Source organism: Ictidomys tridecemlineatus, chromosome 2, assembly GCF_052094955.1.
Source record: "Ictidomys tridecemlineatus isolate mIctTri1 chromosome 2, mIctTri1.hap1, whole genome shotgun sequence".
In the NCBI taxonomy this organism is placed as follows: Eukaryota; Metazoa; Chordata; class Mammalia; order Rodentia; family Sciuridae; genus Ictidomys; species Ictidomys tridecemlineatus.
In genome coordinates, this window is record NC_135478.1 from 207,119,920 (window position 1) to 207,138,330 (window position 18,411).

The following is an 18,411-nucleotide window of genomic DNA, read 5'->3' on the forward strand; positions in this document are numbered from 1 at the left end:
AGGCCCTGGAGGCTGTTTAACAATATAAGAAAATGTATGACCTCTAAACTAGGATACCACAGAAGGAAGACCAAAGCTCCATCTACATCTGCAAAACATTGTAACAACATGAAAATACTTTTGGAAATGTTGGTATGGGTAAATCTAAATAGATAATTTTTGGAAAATACAAAGTTGTCCTAACAACCTGGTATGGTTTGGAAGAGTGTCCCTCAAAGATACAAGTATTAAAGGTTTGCTCCACGGGGTGGTGGTATTGGGAAGTGATAGAACCTTTTAGAGGCGGAGCCTAGTGGGAGTCCTTTTGGTCATGGGGATGGGAGGAATTACCTCAAAGGGGATTATGGGATCATAGGGATTTGCTTTCTAGCTCCTAAAGTGAGTAGTTTGCTCCACCACACACTCCTGCCTTTAAGTGCTATCTTTGCCAGGGGCCCAGAGCAACAGGCAACTAAATTTTGGACTGGAACCCCCAGAACCATGAGCCAAAATGAAACTTTTCTTTTTATGAGTTAATTGCCTCAGATATTTTGTTACAATCATGGAAAGCTGACTAACACATCTATAGATGGTAAGAATGGTGTTTCTGTTTCTTAAGATGGGAATGGGATTATGGGAGATTCACTCAGTTCCCATAGCAATAGGTCAGAGCAGTCTGAAATATAATTCCCTCCTAGCAGTTCTTCTGGATATTCAGATTCCTGAGTCTGTAAGTGTAATGAGATTATGTTTGAGGATGCTATGGGGATATGTTAAAGTTGTTTGCTCTTTTAGTAATCAGCCTGATTTAAATTTCAAAAAGCAAAGATTTACATTTTTTATTTTATAGAAAATAACTAAAGTCTTTCTAAGGAACTGAAAGAGTACAAAAGTCATCCCACCTCTGCTCAAACACCTTCAGTGACAGTGACTTCCTTACTAAATAAGACAGTGCCATCTGTCCCCTTGCTTCCAAATGGAAACATTACTTTGAACATTCTGTAACTTTTTGTTCACATGCTTAATGGAGTTGGCAAGACAAAGTTCCTCCATGTGGATGGCTGTGAAATATGTCTTTGCCACAAGATATTTTACCCAGAAATGAAATACAGCATAATGGCATAAACAGATACTAGACCCAACTTTGTGAGCTATTAGCCTGATCTACTTCTATGAGCTGTGTAATATGCAACAAATTATTTATCTATACCTCAGATTACCCATCTGTAAAATGGGAATAATACTATTTGCTATACTTTGGATCTTTGTCTCCCAAAGGTCATGTGTTGAAGGCTTGGTCATCAGCCTCAGGCACTATTGGGAAGTGTTGGAATCTTTAGGAGGTGAGCCTGGTGGAAGGAAGTTAGGTCACCAAGGGCGTTGCTCTTGAAGGGTATATTGGAAATGCTGTACTCTCCCATTTTTATTTCCTTTGTAGTACTGGGGTTTGAACCGAGGATCTCAAGCAGAGCAAGCACTCTATTAAATTACCGCTGAGCTACCTCTCCAACCCCTCTCTTCCTCTCTTCTCTCCCTGCTTCCTGGCAATTGTAGCTACCTCTGCCACTTCCTCCAACGATGAAGAATATGGCCTTGCCACACACTACATGCAATAGGGCATGAGCTAGAATAAATAATTTCCTCCTTTGGAATTGATTATCTCAGGTATTTTCCACTTCAGTGGAAATGTAACATACTGCTATTTACCTTCTGTGGTTGTGAAGATGAAATGGGTCAATGTGTGTATACTGTTTAAAATAATGCTTGCTAAACATGAGTGATCAATGATTACTATTACCTCCCACCTCACTACTCCCTCTCAAAGAATTGCCCAGCATGAAAAACAAATAGCGCTTCAATTCTCTGGACCAGGAATCAGTAAATTACATCCTATGGGAATTCTGGCCTATCACTAGTTTTATACAGCCCATAAGCTGAGAACGGCTTTTATATTTTTAAATGGTTGAGGAAAAAAAATCCATAGGAGGAAAATATTTTCTCATACATGAAAATTCTATGAAATTCAAATTTTAGTTTCTATGATGGTTTTACTGGAACACAGCCACACTCATTTAAGTGTTGTCTGCAACTGCTTTCATGCTATGTCAGCCAAGTTTAGTAGTCACAAAAGAGAACATAAGGTCCTCAAAGACTCAAATATTTACTCTCTGTCCCTCCACAGAGTTTGCTCTTAATGATTGCTCTCCGAGCTCTGCCTCAGCTGGTCTTACTGCTCCCCAGGGTTCTCACCGTTGGGACCCTAGTGGCTGACCACAGAAAAGAACCTACAAAGAACAATTTCATTTTTTTCTGTATCTTCCTCTTTGATATTAGAGCTATAATAAGTTGGGGTCATATGTGAGGTGAATGCAGTGCTGTACTAAGAAAAAAGGAAAGGGAGGAAAGAGGGAGAGAGAGAGGAAAGGGAAGGGGACAGGAAGGAAGGAGGGAGGTTCAGTCAGTCCAGAGTAGAAAGGAAGAAATAAGGATTTTTTAAGTGTAACTCCTAAGAAAGATAGTAATAGAATATTCTAAATTTAGATATTCTTAGAATGCATGCTTCAATTTTGGTAATGTTTTTAAAGACAGCACAGTTAGCTTTACTATTTATGAAGGAGACATAAGGATGTGAATTCATAAATAGATAAAATTAACTAGTGCTTTTCTGAAGTGAGGTCAAATACTTATCTAAATTTAACATCTTTTTCCCATTTACACAGGAAAATTTATACAGTTCTTGTGGAATAAAAGGATCGAACTTAAGTCCTAAACTTTGATTTGATTTGATTTTCATGTTTTTGCAGTACTAGAGATCAAACCCAGGGCTTGTGCTTGCCAAGCAAGCACCCTACCCCTGAGCTATAGCCCTAGCCCTAAGTGATTCTTACACACATTGGTATCTCAAAAAAATGCATACATGGCCAATGACATCATCTTTTGATTCTACCAATAACCTACAATGTGTGTTATAACAAAATCTGCCTTACAGCTGCACACCTCAGCAGCACCCCCTCACTTCCTGCAGGTCAATACTAGAGATTTCTCCACTGCAAAGGGTGACAGTTGATTCAGGCAATGCAGAACAGTCCTGCCTTTGATGTTGTTCGATTATCAGTAGGCTATTTGATGTCCTGTCTATCTACTGATATAGCAAACTTTCTTGTGCTTTATACCTTTTAAAGTAAGATCTACTGGAAAAAATATTAATTTACAAAGCACTTTCACTTTCAGTCTAACATATCACCTTCAGAGCAAACCACAGGGAAAAAGCAAAGCTCAGCGAATTGCCCAAAATTGCACACCTAATAAGTAATGAAGCCAAGACTTACATCCACATCTGGCCTTAAGTTCAGGGCACCTTTCTGAATAACTGTAGTGTTTAAAAGCACAGTCTGGAGGCACAGAGAGGGCTTTGACCCTGCCAGAGTGAACTTGGGTAAATTACTTACTCTCCAATCCCATGTGCAAACAAGAGAATATAATGAAAACTAACATACTGGTTTTAGTAAAGTGACAATACCAGAACACGTGCAAAGTGCTCAGCAAGCTGCCTTGCCAAGGCCAATGTCTCGGCTTGGCACCAGAATCACGAGCCACCACACAGCTTTGTAGATTCAAACAGCAATTCTTTATTCCAGCTCTCACACCACCTCACACAGGTCCAGGGGCAAACGCGTTCTGCCGCCTCCCGCACCAACCACCTACTCCACGAGGCTCTCTCCAAATCCCATTTTAATCTCACGAGAACTCAATGGGAACAAGCAGCAGGAACACCCTAATCCCAGCAATAATCTTCAACTTCCAACTTCCCTAAAACCCATTATCTTAAACTGGCAACGCCTTAAACTCAAGGAGCCGGTTACTTCCTCAAACCTGATCAGCTCTAAACCCAAATCCGCCTTGGTCCTTGAGCAAGGTCACCTTATTAAAGCATGCATGCAATGTTCCATCAAATGTCCTCTAAGCAGCATGGGGTACGCTTGGCAAGGAAATTTCGATGCGTCATTCCTACTTGGTAATGGCCCTCAGCATCTCCCCCCTTCTGATTAATTAAACAACAAGCAATGTGGCTTAGGACCGTGCCTGGTAGGTTGTCCAATTCAACATATGGTTCTTACCCGTCATCGGATGAACTGACCTCTAGGCGTCAGTCCCCTGTCTTAGGTTGAATCCACTGCAATCAGATCAACCCGTCGCTGACTACCGGTCCAGCATTCAGCCATGCTTGTGGATAGGCCTAAGCACCAGTGGGGGGGTGAGGTTCTTGCCTCACCTCTGTTGGCCCCCAAATTTAACCTTGGTGCCAGTGGGGGGGTGAGGTTCTTGCCTCACCTCTGTTGGCCCCCAAATTTTAGACCATCACTAGTAGAAGGGAGGAAGATACAGAAATGCCACGACACCAAGCCAATTGACGGCTCCTTTGGAAAAATTGCATCACTGGTGACACCATCAGCAAAGATGCCAGCATTACCACAATTAACATGGGGTGCGCTGGCAAGGAAATTGCATCACTGGTGACACCATCAGCAAAAATATGCCAGCATTACCACCATTCGCTGCACCAGACGATAGTTCACAATGCATGCAACTGATAAATAGTCCAGTCAGGTTCTGCAGGCAGTTCAAATCGGAGGAGTCTATCAATATGTCCATTTCCTCCCAAAGTAAATCAAATCCTTGATTGAGCATTACTTGTTGAGTTATATTCATTGATGCATCAGTTTATACAGTTTACTGTGGTAGCTATCATAGAAGCTGTAGTTTGGTTTTCTTAGTCTTCACCGGCACTGGGATGGAGATGGGAATTCTGGCAATGATGTTAAAGAGACATTATCCTGAACAGAATTATTAAATATAATGAAAAGGAAAAGTGAAAGTAAACAAACAGATCTGTTAATCACCTTTAAAAACAATAGTAAGCAAACAGATCTATTAACCACCTTTGAAAACAATCATTAACAGCTGTTTACCTAATTAGATTAAACCACTTAAATCACGTGAATAAAAAAAAATTCGGATCCATTTTTTCATGAGCGCTCCTCATAAAAATATGGACATACACACATACTGACATGCAACACAAAACAGGGCACACATAACATACAACATATAAGACAATAATAACGGCCTTGTAGCTTTACCTAGGTAAAATCTCCATTGCAATGTTTAAAAACTCCACAGTCAAAAAATAAAACATAGTCAAAAAACAAAACTGATCAGAAAAACATTAACCTAGGTTTGTATGAGCTCAAAAAATAAAATAGAACTACGATGTGGGAAAAATGCAATAATAAAATAGATATTGAAAAAAAAAAAAGGCACCGTGGTTAATCACTGTCGCAGATGTAAGAATAGCCAAGCTGGAGCTCTGGATTTCAGCTGTTATGGATTTCAGTCAAATCATCTTCTTTTTCTGTAGAAATTGTTTTGGTTAACCTCTCTGGAATCCAAATCGGCTGCTGTTCTCCCTGTGGGAACACACAAACGGAACCCCGACTCCAGACAATAACTGGATCGGGACCTTTCCATTGTCCTGTTAGAATATCTTTCCAAAGTACCTTAGGCTTATGTACATTTTTCGGATACATATGTCTTTCCGCAGCACTAAGTCCTGATGAATCCAAATTTAGAAAGTTTAGAGTAAAAAGAGTTATTTTAAGTTTATCTTTGGGGGATATATACCCCTTTCCAATTCCCTCTTTTTGCTTTAATAGGTACATTTTAATAGTTTGATGAGCTCTTTCAACTATGCCTTGTCCCTGTGGATTGTATGGGATTCCTGTTATATGAGTAATACCAAATGATGAGCAAAATTGTTTAAAAGATTTAGACGTATAACCAGGACCGTTATCAGTTTTTAACTGTTTAGGAACACCCACAGTGGCAAAATTTTGTAAGCAATGAGCTATAACATCTTTAGTTTTTTCTCCGGCATGAAGGGAGCCCATCAAAAATCCGGAAGAAGTATCAACTGTAACATGTAAATATTTTAATTTTCCAAATTCTGGCAAGTGTGTGACATCCATCTGCCAAATATGGTTAGGTATCAATCCTCTAGGATTGACTCCAAGATTAACTTGTGGTAAAAAGGTCACACAATTTTGACATTGTTTTATTATATGCCTGGCTTGTTCCTTAGTTATTTTAAAACGCTTTTGTAAAGTATTAGCATTAACATGAAACCTTTTATGAAAATTTGTAGCTTCTTCTACAGTAGAAAAAATATGTATATCATGTGTAGTTTTATCTGCTAAATCATTGCCCAAACTAAGGGCTCCAGGCAATCCTGTATGTGCCCTGATATGTCCTATAAAGAATGGATCTTTTCTATCCCAGATTAGACTTTGTATAGTGGAAAACAAAGAGAAAACAGTAGAGGAAGGGGAAATCCTACCAGCATCTTCAAGGGATGTTATAGCATTAACTACATACTGGCTATCAGAGAATAAATTAAATACAGAATCTTTGAACATTACAAAAGCTTGTAGAACTGCATTAAGCTCTACCTTTTGAGCTGACTGTTTGGGAACTAAAAATGTAAAAGTTTGATCAGGGGTAACTACTGCAGCTGTACCATTATTAGACCCATCAGTGAATATATTTGGAGCATTCATGATAGGTGTTTTTCTTGTCATTTTAGGAAAAACTACAGGATGCTTAGACCAAAAAGACAACAAAGGATTAGATGGTAAATGATTATCAAATGAAACATTCGATTTACACATGATTATTGCCCAAGTATTTAATTCATTAGCTAACTCATCAATTTGCTCCATAGTATATGGAGTAATAATTTTATTGGGAGAAATTCCAAACACTGTCTTTGCTGCTCTTATACCTTTGAGTATTAATTGTCCTACAGCCTCAGGATACCTAGTAAGAATAGTGTTAGGAGAATAAGATAAATGTATCCACAATAATGGACCTTCCTGCCAAAATACTCCTGTAGGAATATTTTTTGTTGGTAGTACAATAAATAATAAAGGCAAACTTATATCAATTCTATCTAAATGCATATTTTCCATATATGTCTCAATAATTTTTAATGCCTTTCTAGCTTTAGGAGTTAACATTCGGGGTGAATTTGGATCTGATGGACCTTTTAGAATATCAAATAAAGGTCCCAACTCTCCTGTTGGTATGCCTAGATAAGGCCTTATCCAATTTATATCTCCCAACAACTTTTGAAAGTCATTAAGTGATTTGAGTTGATCTACTCGTATTTGAATTTTAGGTGGACGGACCATGGTTGAGGATAATAGAACTCCTAAATAATTAATTGGAAAATTTAATTGTACTTTGTCTATTCCTATCTCTAGATTATAATTTTTTAACAAGTTTGTAAGTGTGGCATAACATTCCAGCAATATGTTTTTATCTTTATGTGCCAATAATACATCATCCATATAGTGAAATATTTTTAGTTCAGGATTTTGATTTCTAAGTGGCTGGATTGCTTTATTAACATATATTTGACACATAGTTGGACTGTTAGCCATTCCTTGAGGGAGTACTTTCCATTCATATCTCTCATCAGGACCTTCATGATTTAATGCAGGGATAGTAAATGCAAAACGTGGACTATCCTCCGGATGAATTGGAATCGAAAAAAAGCAATCTTTAATGTCTATAGCTAAAACATGCCACGTTTTTGGTAAAGCAGACAACTGAGGAATCCCTGATTGAGCAGGTCCCATAATGACCATTTCATTATTAATTGCTCTTAAATCTTGTAATAATCTCCATTTACCCGATTTCTTTTTGATAACAAAAATGGGAGTATTATGGGGAGATACGGAAGGTTGTAAATGTCCTTCCGCTAATTGTTGTTTGACCAGATCATGGGCTACTTGTATCTTTTCTTTAGTCAGGGGCCACTGAGGAACCCACACTGGTCTTTCTGATTTCCAAGTAATTTTGATTGTCTCAGTGGCCCTTTCTGAAAATCCAACCCATGTCTGTCTGTTCCTTGATCTATTTGAATTGGCGCTGCTATACCTTGTTCTTGTTTTCCTAATCTTTTTTCTTTCCTGATACCTTGTCTAGCCCTAGTAGTGGGCACATTAGGATTGATGTTATTTGTTAACATCAAACCTAGTTGATCTAGGACATCTCGTCCCCATAAATTAATAGGAAGGTGATCCAAAACATATGGCTGTATAGTTCCTTCACATCCTTCAGGATCCTTCCAATCTAATACCATAGCACTTCTATGGGGATTAGTCGCCACTCCTAGGCCTCGAAGCGTTTGAGTGGCTTGTTGTAATGGCCAATGTTTTGGCCATTCTTGAAGAGATATGATGCTAAGGTCAGCACCTGTGTCCAGCAGTCCATTAAAGTCACGACCCTGAATATTTAGTTTTAACATTGGGCGAGAATCTAAATTTAAAGACAACATAGCCCAATCTACACCTGTGGAGCCTAATCCCTTGGAACCTCTTTCTACATTAAGACTAGAGAACTTATTATGTAGGCTGGGTAGTATTAACAACTGTGCTATTCTATCTCCAGGTGAAATTACTGATATACCTCCTGGAGAACTAGCTATAATTTTTATTTCACCTACATAATCGGGATCAATTACCCCAGGACTTATCATAAGTCCTTTTAATGTAGATGAACTACGTCCCAACAATAAGCCTACTGTTCCTTGGGGAAGAGGTCCTTTTACTCCTGTGGGAATGATTTGAACTCCCATCTCTGGAGTTAATACTGCTCTGGCAGAGGCGCAGATGTCCAACCCTGCGCTCCCTCGGGTTTGTCTGATGAGGGATTTAATGGACAATGTGTCCTGGGCACCACCCTGATGGGGTTGCTGGGTTCCTCCACTGCCCCGTATATTTGTGGTTGTGGGCCCCGGAGCATTGGGCCCCCCGGTCCGTTTTTTGGCAATGAAGCCTGGTGCCTTTCTCCACGATATCGTGGGTAAATACCTGATCCTTGTCCGTTTTTTGATAAGGGAGTACCTTCTATGGTGGTTTGAGAACGGCATTCATTAGCCCAATGTCTCCCTTTACGGCATCGTGGGCAAATACCCGGTATTCTATTCCTTTGATTTCTAGTTTTGTTAAACCCTCCTCTTATGGGGCAACTCCTTTTAAAATGTCCTGTTTGTTCACAATTATAGCATGTTTCTAGCCTGGCATCTAAAGCCTGTTGTACTGCAGCTGCCAAGACTTGCCCTTGTTCATTAACATCTCTACATAATTTAATATATGTGTTTAAATCTTCATGTCTCCATGGTCTAATAACCTCTCTGCAGCAACGATTTGCTTGGTCATAAGCCAGTTGTTTTATTAATGGCATTGCTTGTTCTGTGTCACCAAAAATTTTGGCAGCCGTTTGAATAAGCCTATCTACAAAGTCAGCGTAAGGTTCATTAGGTCTCTGTATTACCTTAGATAGCTGACCTTGTAAATCTCCATGTCCTTGTAAAGTCTTCCATGCCCTAACTGCGTCTGCAGCAATCTGTACATATACAGCAGGATCATATTCCATTTGTTGCCGCTGACCCTCATAAGGTCCCCTTCCTAATAACATTTCAAGATTTCTTTGAGGGTAACCGGCTGCTGCATTTCGCCTAGCTGTCTCCATGCAAAATTCCTCATTGGCAACCTTCCATAACAAATATTGTCCTCCATTTAGCACAGATTTACACATGCTAGCCCAATCTGCTGGCGTCATGTCCAAGTTAGTAATGGACTCCACCATGCTTACCGTGAAGGGGGCTTGAGGACCATAGGTTGTTACAGCCTCCTTTAACTGCTTTACTGTGTTAAATTCTAAAATACGGTGAATTCGCCGCCCTCCTGCCTGTTCAAATACAGGGCATGCTAATCTTTGAGGTCCTGTCTCAGGATCCCATCTATCAACTACGGGGTTTGAGGGCCACTCAGCTGTCTCCATCGGTGGGGCTGTTGGTTGAATTACACCCTCTGGTAAAACGGAGTTAGTGACAGCCTCTTGTTGTGGCCTTTTTTCTAATAACCCCTTTTCCTTTAAATTTTCTCCCTTTCTCTGACTAGCTCGAGAGACCTTCTCTTTTGCTTGACCTAAAATGTCTTCCTCCATGGTCTGAATCTCTAACAATTTACTTAACACTTTTTCGGCTTCTTTTTTAATAATTTCTAATCTTCTATAAAGATAACGCAACCCAATAAGATAACACAAAACAAAACCACAAATGAATGAAACAAAAACTGAATAAAAATTCACTGTATCAATTTTCTCTTTCTCGGGGCTAACAAACTTCAAACCTTGAGCCAACCATTTTTCCCAGTTTGCCTGAGAAATTTCTAGGGATAGGCAGCTTGAAACAAAAACGAAATAAATCAAAACAAGAACACATTGTTTTTTGAAATGGTCACCCATTCTCTCGCCTTCCCTCAGGGGGGAGCGATTTTACTCACCTCCAAATTTCAGACGTTCCGCGTACGGGCCACCAAAATGCCAAGGCCAATGTCTCGGCTTGGCACCAGAATCACGAGCCACCACACAGCTTTGTAGATTCAAACAGCAATTCTTTATTCCAGCTCTCACACCACCTCACACAGGTCCAGGGGCAAACGCGTTCTGCCGCCTCCCGCACCAACCACCTACTCCACGAGGCTCTCTCCAAATCCCATTTTAATCTCACGAGAACTCAATGGGAACAAGCAGCAGGAACACCCTAATCCCAGCAATAATCTTCAACTTCCAACTTCCCTAAAACCCATTATCTTAAACTGGCAACGCCTTAAACTCAAGGAGCCGGTTACTTCCTCAAACCTGATCAGCTCTAAACCCAAATCCGCCTTGGTCCTTGAGCAAGGTCACCTTATTAAAGCATGCATGCAATGTTCCATCAAATGTCCTCTAAGCAGCATGGGGTACGCTTGGCAAGGAAATTTCGATGCGTCATTCCTACTTGGTAATGGCCCTCAGCACTGCCTGGCATCAGGCTCCCTTCATGTTCACTATCATTTGCAGTGCCGAAAGGATGAACGTCTTCCGACATGAGGAGGATGCCAAGGGAAAGGCTGGTATAAGAGAATTTCCAAAGGTCACCCAGGCCTGGGTGATGCACTTACCATCTGAGATGGATAGAAATAAGTGAGAGAAGATGAAGAGCATGAGACTCGGAGGGTAGTGCTACCATTGATGGTGGAGACTTGGAGGTGAGCAAGTGGAATGAATGGGAGGTGTCCTAAGCATAGGGAATAATGGAGGCTGAGAACCAAGCTCAAAAGGAGGCAATTATTCACCATAGAGATTGTCATTCCCAGAGAGGGAGTCATTAATGTTTCCACCTCTCATTTTAGGGTCACTGGGGGAGAAGGACATGAGGCTGAAGGACTGGACTTTGGTATAGGTATGTGATGACCAAGTAAGTTCTGTTGAGCCGGGAACAAAATGCATATCCCAGAAACAAGTGGGGAGACTTGAAGAAGACTGATTGGGAATGGTTTGAGTGTGTCCCCCAAGAATTCATGTGTGGGAAGCTTGGTCCCAGTGTGGCCATACTAAGAGGTGGCTGGACCTTTAAGAGGTGGGACTTAGTGGAAGTTGGACAGGTCATTGGGGGGCATTGCCCTTAGAAGGGATTAAGGGCAATTAACTCATGAGATCCTGAGTTAGTTCTCACAACAGTGGGTTATTACAGAAGAGCAGGCCTTGACTCCTTCTCTGGCTTCCTGTCTTAACATGTGATCTCTCCCTCTTGCATATGCTCCCACCATGATGCCATCTGCCATTAGGCCCTCACCAGAGGCCAAATTAATGGGATACCTGATCTTTCAGCCTCCAAAATGCTGAGCTAAATAAATCTTTTTAAAATTTCTTCTATCGATATGTAAATATAAGGGGTAAACTTTTCTTTAAATAAATTATCCAGCTTCAGGTATCTCATTATGACAATGGAAACAGATTATAATACAAGGGAACCCCATTAACTCAGACTCACTGGTCAATGAGAATGAAGTAGCCATGGGTTTCACAGAATGAAGGTTGTATCATGAAAGTTCTTCCATTTCTATCATTAACTACAGTGGCATACAATAAGAAGCCTAAAGAGGTTGTCATTGTGAAGGAGACAGTATCATACTAACTATGGATAGATAATGCATTGCCAGAGGTCTAGGCCAAGTTTAATTGGCAAAATGTGTTGCTAGTTATTAAAAGTTCCCAGAGATGTTGAAGACTGAATAGGCTTCCAATGGGTAGAGAGGAGAGGGCATTCCAGGTAAAGGGGACCATATATGCAGAGGCTGGGGAACGTGACAGCACAACAAATTCCAAGACAGAGGAGTGCCACAAAATACAAAACATGTGGCGGCTGGGGCTGTAGCTTAGTGGCAGAGCACTGGCCTAGCATAAAAATAAACAAATAAACACCACATAAAAATAAACAAATAAAATAAAGTCATTCTGTCCACCTACAACTACAAAAAAATTTTTTAAAGAAAAATATATACATTTGTGGGGCCAGTGAGAATAAAGCTAGAAAAGCAGGTTGAAGCAAGATTAAGAAAGGTCATAGATACCATGCTGAAGAGTTCTTAACTAATTTTTCTTTATAAACGATCCAGCCTCAGGTATCAGGAAACAGTTATCGACAACTTTTGAAAATGAGTGAGACATGGTTAAATCTATGCTTTAGAATATCAGGATGGGGGCTGCAGTTGTGGCTTAGCAGTAGAATGCTCACCTAGTATGTTTGGGGCTCTGAGTTCGATCCTCAATACCACATAAAAAATAAATAAATAAAAGTATTGTGTCCAACTACAACTAAAAAGTAAACATTTAAAAAAAAAAAAAGAATATCAGGATGTAGTGCAGGGGCATCAGGGTAGGTCAAGAGACCTCTGTAGCAACCCAGAAAAATGACTGTACAGGTCTGAAGAGGGTGGTGATCTGAGTGAGAGGAAGTAGGGAAAAGGAAATTCCCCTGAGTCAGGGCCTAACAAGGAGTGGTGAAGGGTACATTGAGGGATTTGAGACTGGGCATTGGGATCAGGTAGCACCATCCAGAGACCTAAGAAAGACTGAAGGTGTCTCAGGTGCCAGTGAGAAAGAGAGAGCTCTAGGCAAGGATCAAAGGAGAAAGGGAGGGATCAAAGATGACTAATTCATAGCCTGGGTACCTACATGGCTACTGATGTCATCATCCAAATAGAGGGATGCACATATGCTATGAGAAGTGTTTCAGATATGGTAGGATGAAGCTTCTAAAAGCCAAAGTTTTAAAATCAAATTTATCAAGGTGTAATTTACATAAAATAAAATGCACCTATTTGATGTGTATAGTTCAATGAATCTGACAAATGTAAACACCTGTGCAAGCAGCTTCATGGGTATATGAAACCTAAGTATTCACACTAGGTCCTATTTTCAGAAGGGCCTTTTGCTTTGGGTTTAAAGCTGAATTCATGGTGCCAAAGCTTTCTTTGAACTTGGGTTTTATAAATGCAATCTGATGGGACAATGAAGCATTTGGGGGGAGGGGTTTAGAGCCTTAGCTTTTGCTGAGTCTCTTTCTTATCACCGTCCATGACCCCCAATCTTTACCCTATCCCACCCCTACTTCAGGGCAGGGCAGGGCTGCACCCCAGCACATTCAGAGACTGATGAACATCTTCCCTAACATGGTACCAAACACATTCCTGACACACACACTTCAATCCCTTAGGGCTCATCCATCCGTTATCCCCTAAGAAGGGGAGTGTTCCAGTATATAAGGAAACATAACATTAAAGAGCAAATTAATCCAGCGTGATAAGTTGATAGAGGACACAGAAAAAAAGTTTTATAATTAAGTACCTTTAGTAGTGTCCTTTCCTGCTTCCCTCCATTTTTATTTTGCACTGAACCTTGCAAATTATATAGCTAGCCCTGCACCTGTGTATACCACCACCATTAGGATGAAGAATATTTTCATCAAAAAGAATATTTTCTTCTCGGTCCTTTACGGAGTCAACACACCATAGTGGCAAAACCCAACCACAGGTCTCCTTTCAAGACGGCTGAATTTAAAAATTTGCAGCAGGGCTCTGGAACTAGGGAAAGCAGGAATACAAGAATTCTGCTCCCCCTTTTCTCTTGGGGCCTGTACCGGACTCTTAGAAACATTTCCTCCACGTTGTTCTCACTTCTACCCTCAAAGTCCTTATTCTGATTTTCCAAAAGAGGTCACCACGTTTCTCCAAGGTAAGCCCAGAGAGCGTCGCAACTCTCACTCACCCTAGTCGGTCCACTCCAAGGCTGGTACCGCCCACGCCCGAACACCGCCCGCGGCCCGCCCCTTCGCCAAGTGCCCAGCCGGGTCTCACAGCCCCAACCCAGACGCCCCAGAACCAAGCAGGTGTCCTGGACGTTCGTGGCCACCGTCGCCATCGTTGGAGGTGATGGCTCAGCCAGCACGGCGCGGTCATCCGGGCAAAGAAAAAGCTCCAGCGCCGGCGAGCGCCAGCGCGCATCCCAGAACAGCCAGGGTGGGCTCCACCGCCGCTCTCCAGGCCCGGGTGCCTTGGCAACGGGTAAACACTGAGCGGCCCCGCCCCGCGGCGCGCGCTGGTGGCGTTGTGCGCACGAATCCCGCCCCCGAGGGGCGCGAGCCCCGCGCAGGGATCCTGCCGGCTCGGTGTAACGCGTGTGGGTGCCTGGCGTGGCCAAGTAGGCGCCTGGTGTGCTGGCGGCTAGGTGGCTAGCTGTCCCCTGAACACGCTGGGCTGCCCCAAGTCCCCGCGCGCCGCCTGGCGGGTTCCTTCCTGGGAGGCGCCGCCGAGGCCCGAGAGGGCGGCGGTTCGCTGGCAAGTGGGCAGGAGGAGGCGGGGTAGACGAAGAATTTGGGCTGCCTTCTGCTTTTCGGGACTGGGAATCACACGTCTTACTCACCCGCTCAGCTGAGAAAGAAATGACCATGGTAATACCCGTCTTGTGGAAGTAGGAGTTTCCCAGGCACTCGCTCCTTTGCTTTAAGCCCGCCAGCGTTTGAGAGGAGTGCTTTCGCCGAGATCGTCTCCAGTCCGCGTGGGTGGGTGGTGTCTGACCCAGCGGTCTGAACGGGCGATGTAAGATGGTGGGAGAGTGATCCCGGGTGGTCTGAGCCTGCTAAGGGGGATGGGAGCAGCAAAATCAGGCTGAGATCTTCTTCTGTTAAGTGTCTGGTTGCCGTTCCTTGGTTCTGTTGCAAAATTGTCACACCCAGAAGATTTTTTTTGGGGGGGGGGTGGGAGGAGAGGGAGATCGGCAAAGTTGTATGGAACCCAAGAACGCCAGTACAAGCCAACAGCGACTGGCTCAGGCACTTGGCTGCTCTTCCGCTCCAGAGTCCCTTGTGGGATGCGCTGTTGACTCAAGTAGAAGGCAGCCCTGGTCCCACCACCTGCACTGCCAGCCCTCACAAGCATTCCTGCTCCTTGGTCCTCCTTAACCCTCACTGTTCTTTCTATAACGTCTGTGACCTTATAACATCCCATGTCATCTGCTTAAGCAAAACAAAACAAAACCCACATCCCACAGTAGACCCACGTGCTTCTGAAAGTCTCCTGAACCAGACTCACCTCAAGCTATTGCTCTTTCAATTTTTTTTTTATAAGACCCAGCCCAAAGTGCCTCCTTATGTAGCCCTTTGCACCTCACTTAAGGTGCTTTTTGCCTGTTTTGCCTCGGAAAGTCTTACTCCTTATCCCCATTAGATTGTAGTGAAAAAATGTGTTTGATAACTCTGTGGGTCTTCCATTTCCTTGAATGAAAGGCACTAGGTAAATATCTCTTGATTTAGGAGAGTCATTCCTGAGTTACCCGCACATGTTTAATACTGCCATTTTCTTTTGGGGCCCAAGGAACTGAAGCAGAATGGTTTACACAGTCATTTAAGCTAATAACTTCCTTTGGCCCTTGGAATCAAGGTCAAACAAATTAGTTGACAGAGCCTTCAAACAAAGCTATGCCCTACCTACCTTTCTAGACTCAGCTGGTCCCCCAGGTTGCCTGTAGACTGGCCACATTAATTGTTTGGTTTTTTGGGCCCTTCAACTCTACATATTTTCTACTACCTCGGATCCTTTACCATAGTTATTCCTTTTTACTGTTCATTAATGCTCCATTGTATGGTTGTACCACAATTTATTTATTCATTTTTCTGCTGATGGACATTTGGGGTGTTTCCAGATTTTTGCTGTTACAAGTAAAGTCTTTAAATTGAAAATACTTTCATTCTCTTGGATAAATACCTTAGGAAATGGCTGGGTCATACGATAGGAATGTGTTTAACTTAATAAGAAACTGCCAAACTGTTTTCCAAAGTGGTTTTGTCATTTTAGATTTCCATTGGCAGTGTGTATGAGTTCCATTTCCTCCGTATCCTCACCAACACTTAGTATGGTCAGTCTTTTTAACTTGGACCATTCTAATATTATTAGTATTATTTTCTGGTTTTAATTGTATATGTCTACTAACTTAATGATGTTGCATATCCTTTCATGTACCTATTTTCCTTTTTTTTTTTTTTGGAGTCTATTCAAATCTTTTGCCTATTTGTATTGGGCATTTGTATTTTCTTACTATTGTGTCTTTAGAGTTCTTTATTCTAGATATAGGCCTTTATCAGATATGTGATTTACAATTTTTTTTTCCAGTATGTGGCTTGGCTTTTCATTCTCTCAAATGATCTTCTGGCATCCTATACATAGAACACCTCAATGTAAGTTTTTATAGGTGTCCATTATATAGGTTCCTGATACATGAGTTAATATATTTTAAAATTTTCTTTAGTTGTAGATGGACACAAATATCTTTATTTATTTTTATGTGGTGCTGAGGATCGAACCCAGTGCCTCACACATGCTAGGCAAGCACTCTGCCACTGAGCTACAGCCCCAGCCCTGAATTATCTTATTATATTGTTTTAAATTTAATTTTTTTTAAAGAGAGAGGGAGAGAGAGAGAGAATTTTTTTAATATTTATTTTTTAATATTTGGCGGACACAACATCTTTGTTGGTACATGGTGCTGAGGATTGAACCCGGGCCGCACGCAAGCCAGGTGAGCGCTCTACCGCTTGAGCCACATCCCCAGCCCTTAAATTTAATTTTTTGTGAAAATTTATTATTATATACAAAAAACAGAATAGTAAAATGAATCCCCATGTATCCATTTCTCATATTCAGAAATTTTAAAGATTTGGCCACATTTACTTCATCTATCCCTTACTGGAGAGTAGGGCAAATCTCAGGTCTTCTTTGATTTTATCCTTGCAGATTTCAGTGTACATCTCTGAGACATGTGTTTTCTTTTGTAACCCAATGCCATTATCAACTCTAACAGAATTCATTATCCTCTGATACTATCAAATTTTTCTTATTTCCTAAAAAAAAAAATGCCTTTTTGCAGCTATTCAAATCAGAAGACAAACAAGGGTCACACATTGTGTTGGGTCTCTTTTAATAGGGGGTGCTTACTAAATATTTGTCACATTAGCTGGCATGTGACATCTCCTATTCCATGAAAATTTTCTGTTGTTTGGATTTTTTTCTTAAATTCAACAAGGGAGTGTTGAAAGTCATCTCAAGTTTATAGACACTAACTGCCACACTCTATTTGTCCTTGTCTTCAAAAGCCAGGTAAAGAGAAGAAAGGAAAAAGCCACAGAAAGTCTCGTGGGAAGAAGCAGAAGAAGCCCGAGGTGGACATCCTCAGCCCCGCGGCCATGCTGAACCTCTACTACATCGCACACAACGTGGCCGACTGCCTGCATCTGCGAGGCTTCCGCTGGCCAGGGGCTCCCAAAGGGAAAAAAGGGAAGAACAAGACTTAAGTGATAGAGTTCTCCGCGCTCAGAGAACAACTTGGGGAAGAGAAATCAAATAACGCGACCCTGCAGGCAAAATAGACTTTACTGAAGACACCTTGAAATGCAAGCTCAGGGTGCTTTCTATGGTAAATAATGGTGAAGAAATGCCTTTTACTTCCTCAGTTAAGCTAGGCATGGTTAGCCACTTTGGATTTTCAGAAGTTAAGGGGAAAAACTTGAACAATTCTTACACCATGTGATGGGATTGATAGTCCTTTAAAAATTTATTATCATAATTCTGGGCCAGAAATTAAACCTTGCTCTCAAAAGGCAGTTCCAGTTTGCACGAGTTATTTTCTTTTGCTAAAAGGGGTCTGTTATTTAGAGAAGATACGGCAAAAAAAGCACAGGCTTTACATTATAATCACCCCTTTCTTGGGCACTGTTTCTTTTTTCTTTATTTTTTTTCAGTGGTGCTAAGAATGAACCCAGAGCCCGACACATACTAGGCAGGTCTCTACCACTGAGCTACATCCACAGTCCTCTCCTGCACCCCCCACTTTTTTTTTTTTGAAAATAAATATTTTATTTCTGTAATTTTTTTCTCAGTAGTCTGATTCTGGTTTGAATTAGCCACAGAGCCAAATGGATATTAAGATTGT

General features: G+C 41.5%; 1 protein-coding gene across 1 annotated transcript; it reads left to right on the forward strand.

The window, feature by feature from the left end:
* The first annotated feature begins 10,891 nt into the window (after positions 1 to 10,891).
* Smkr1 (small lysine rich protein 1) lies at positions 10,892 to 18,082 on the forward strand. The gene is made up of 3 exons (XM_040290868.2): positions 10,892 to 11,035; positions 14,202 to 14,492; positions 17,576 to 18,082. The coding sequence occupies exons 1-3, from the start codon at positions 10,892 to 10,894 to the stop codon at positions 17,771 to 17,773; spliced, it is 633 nt and encodes a 210-aa protein (XP_040146802.2). The 3' UTR covers positions 17,774 to 18,082.
* Positions 18,083 to 18,411: the final 329 nt, after the last annotated feature.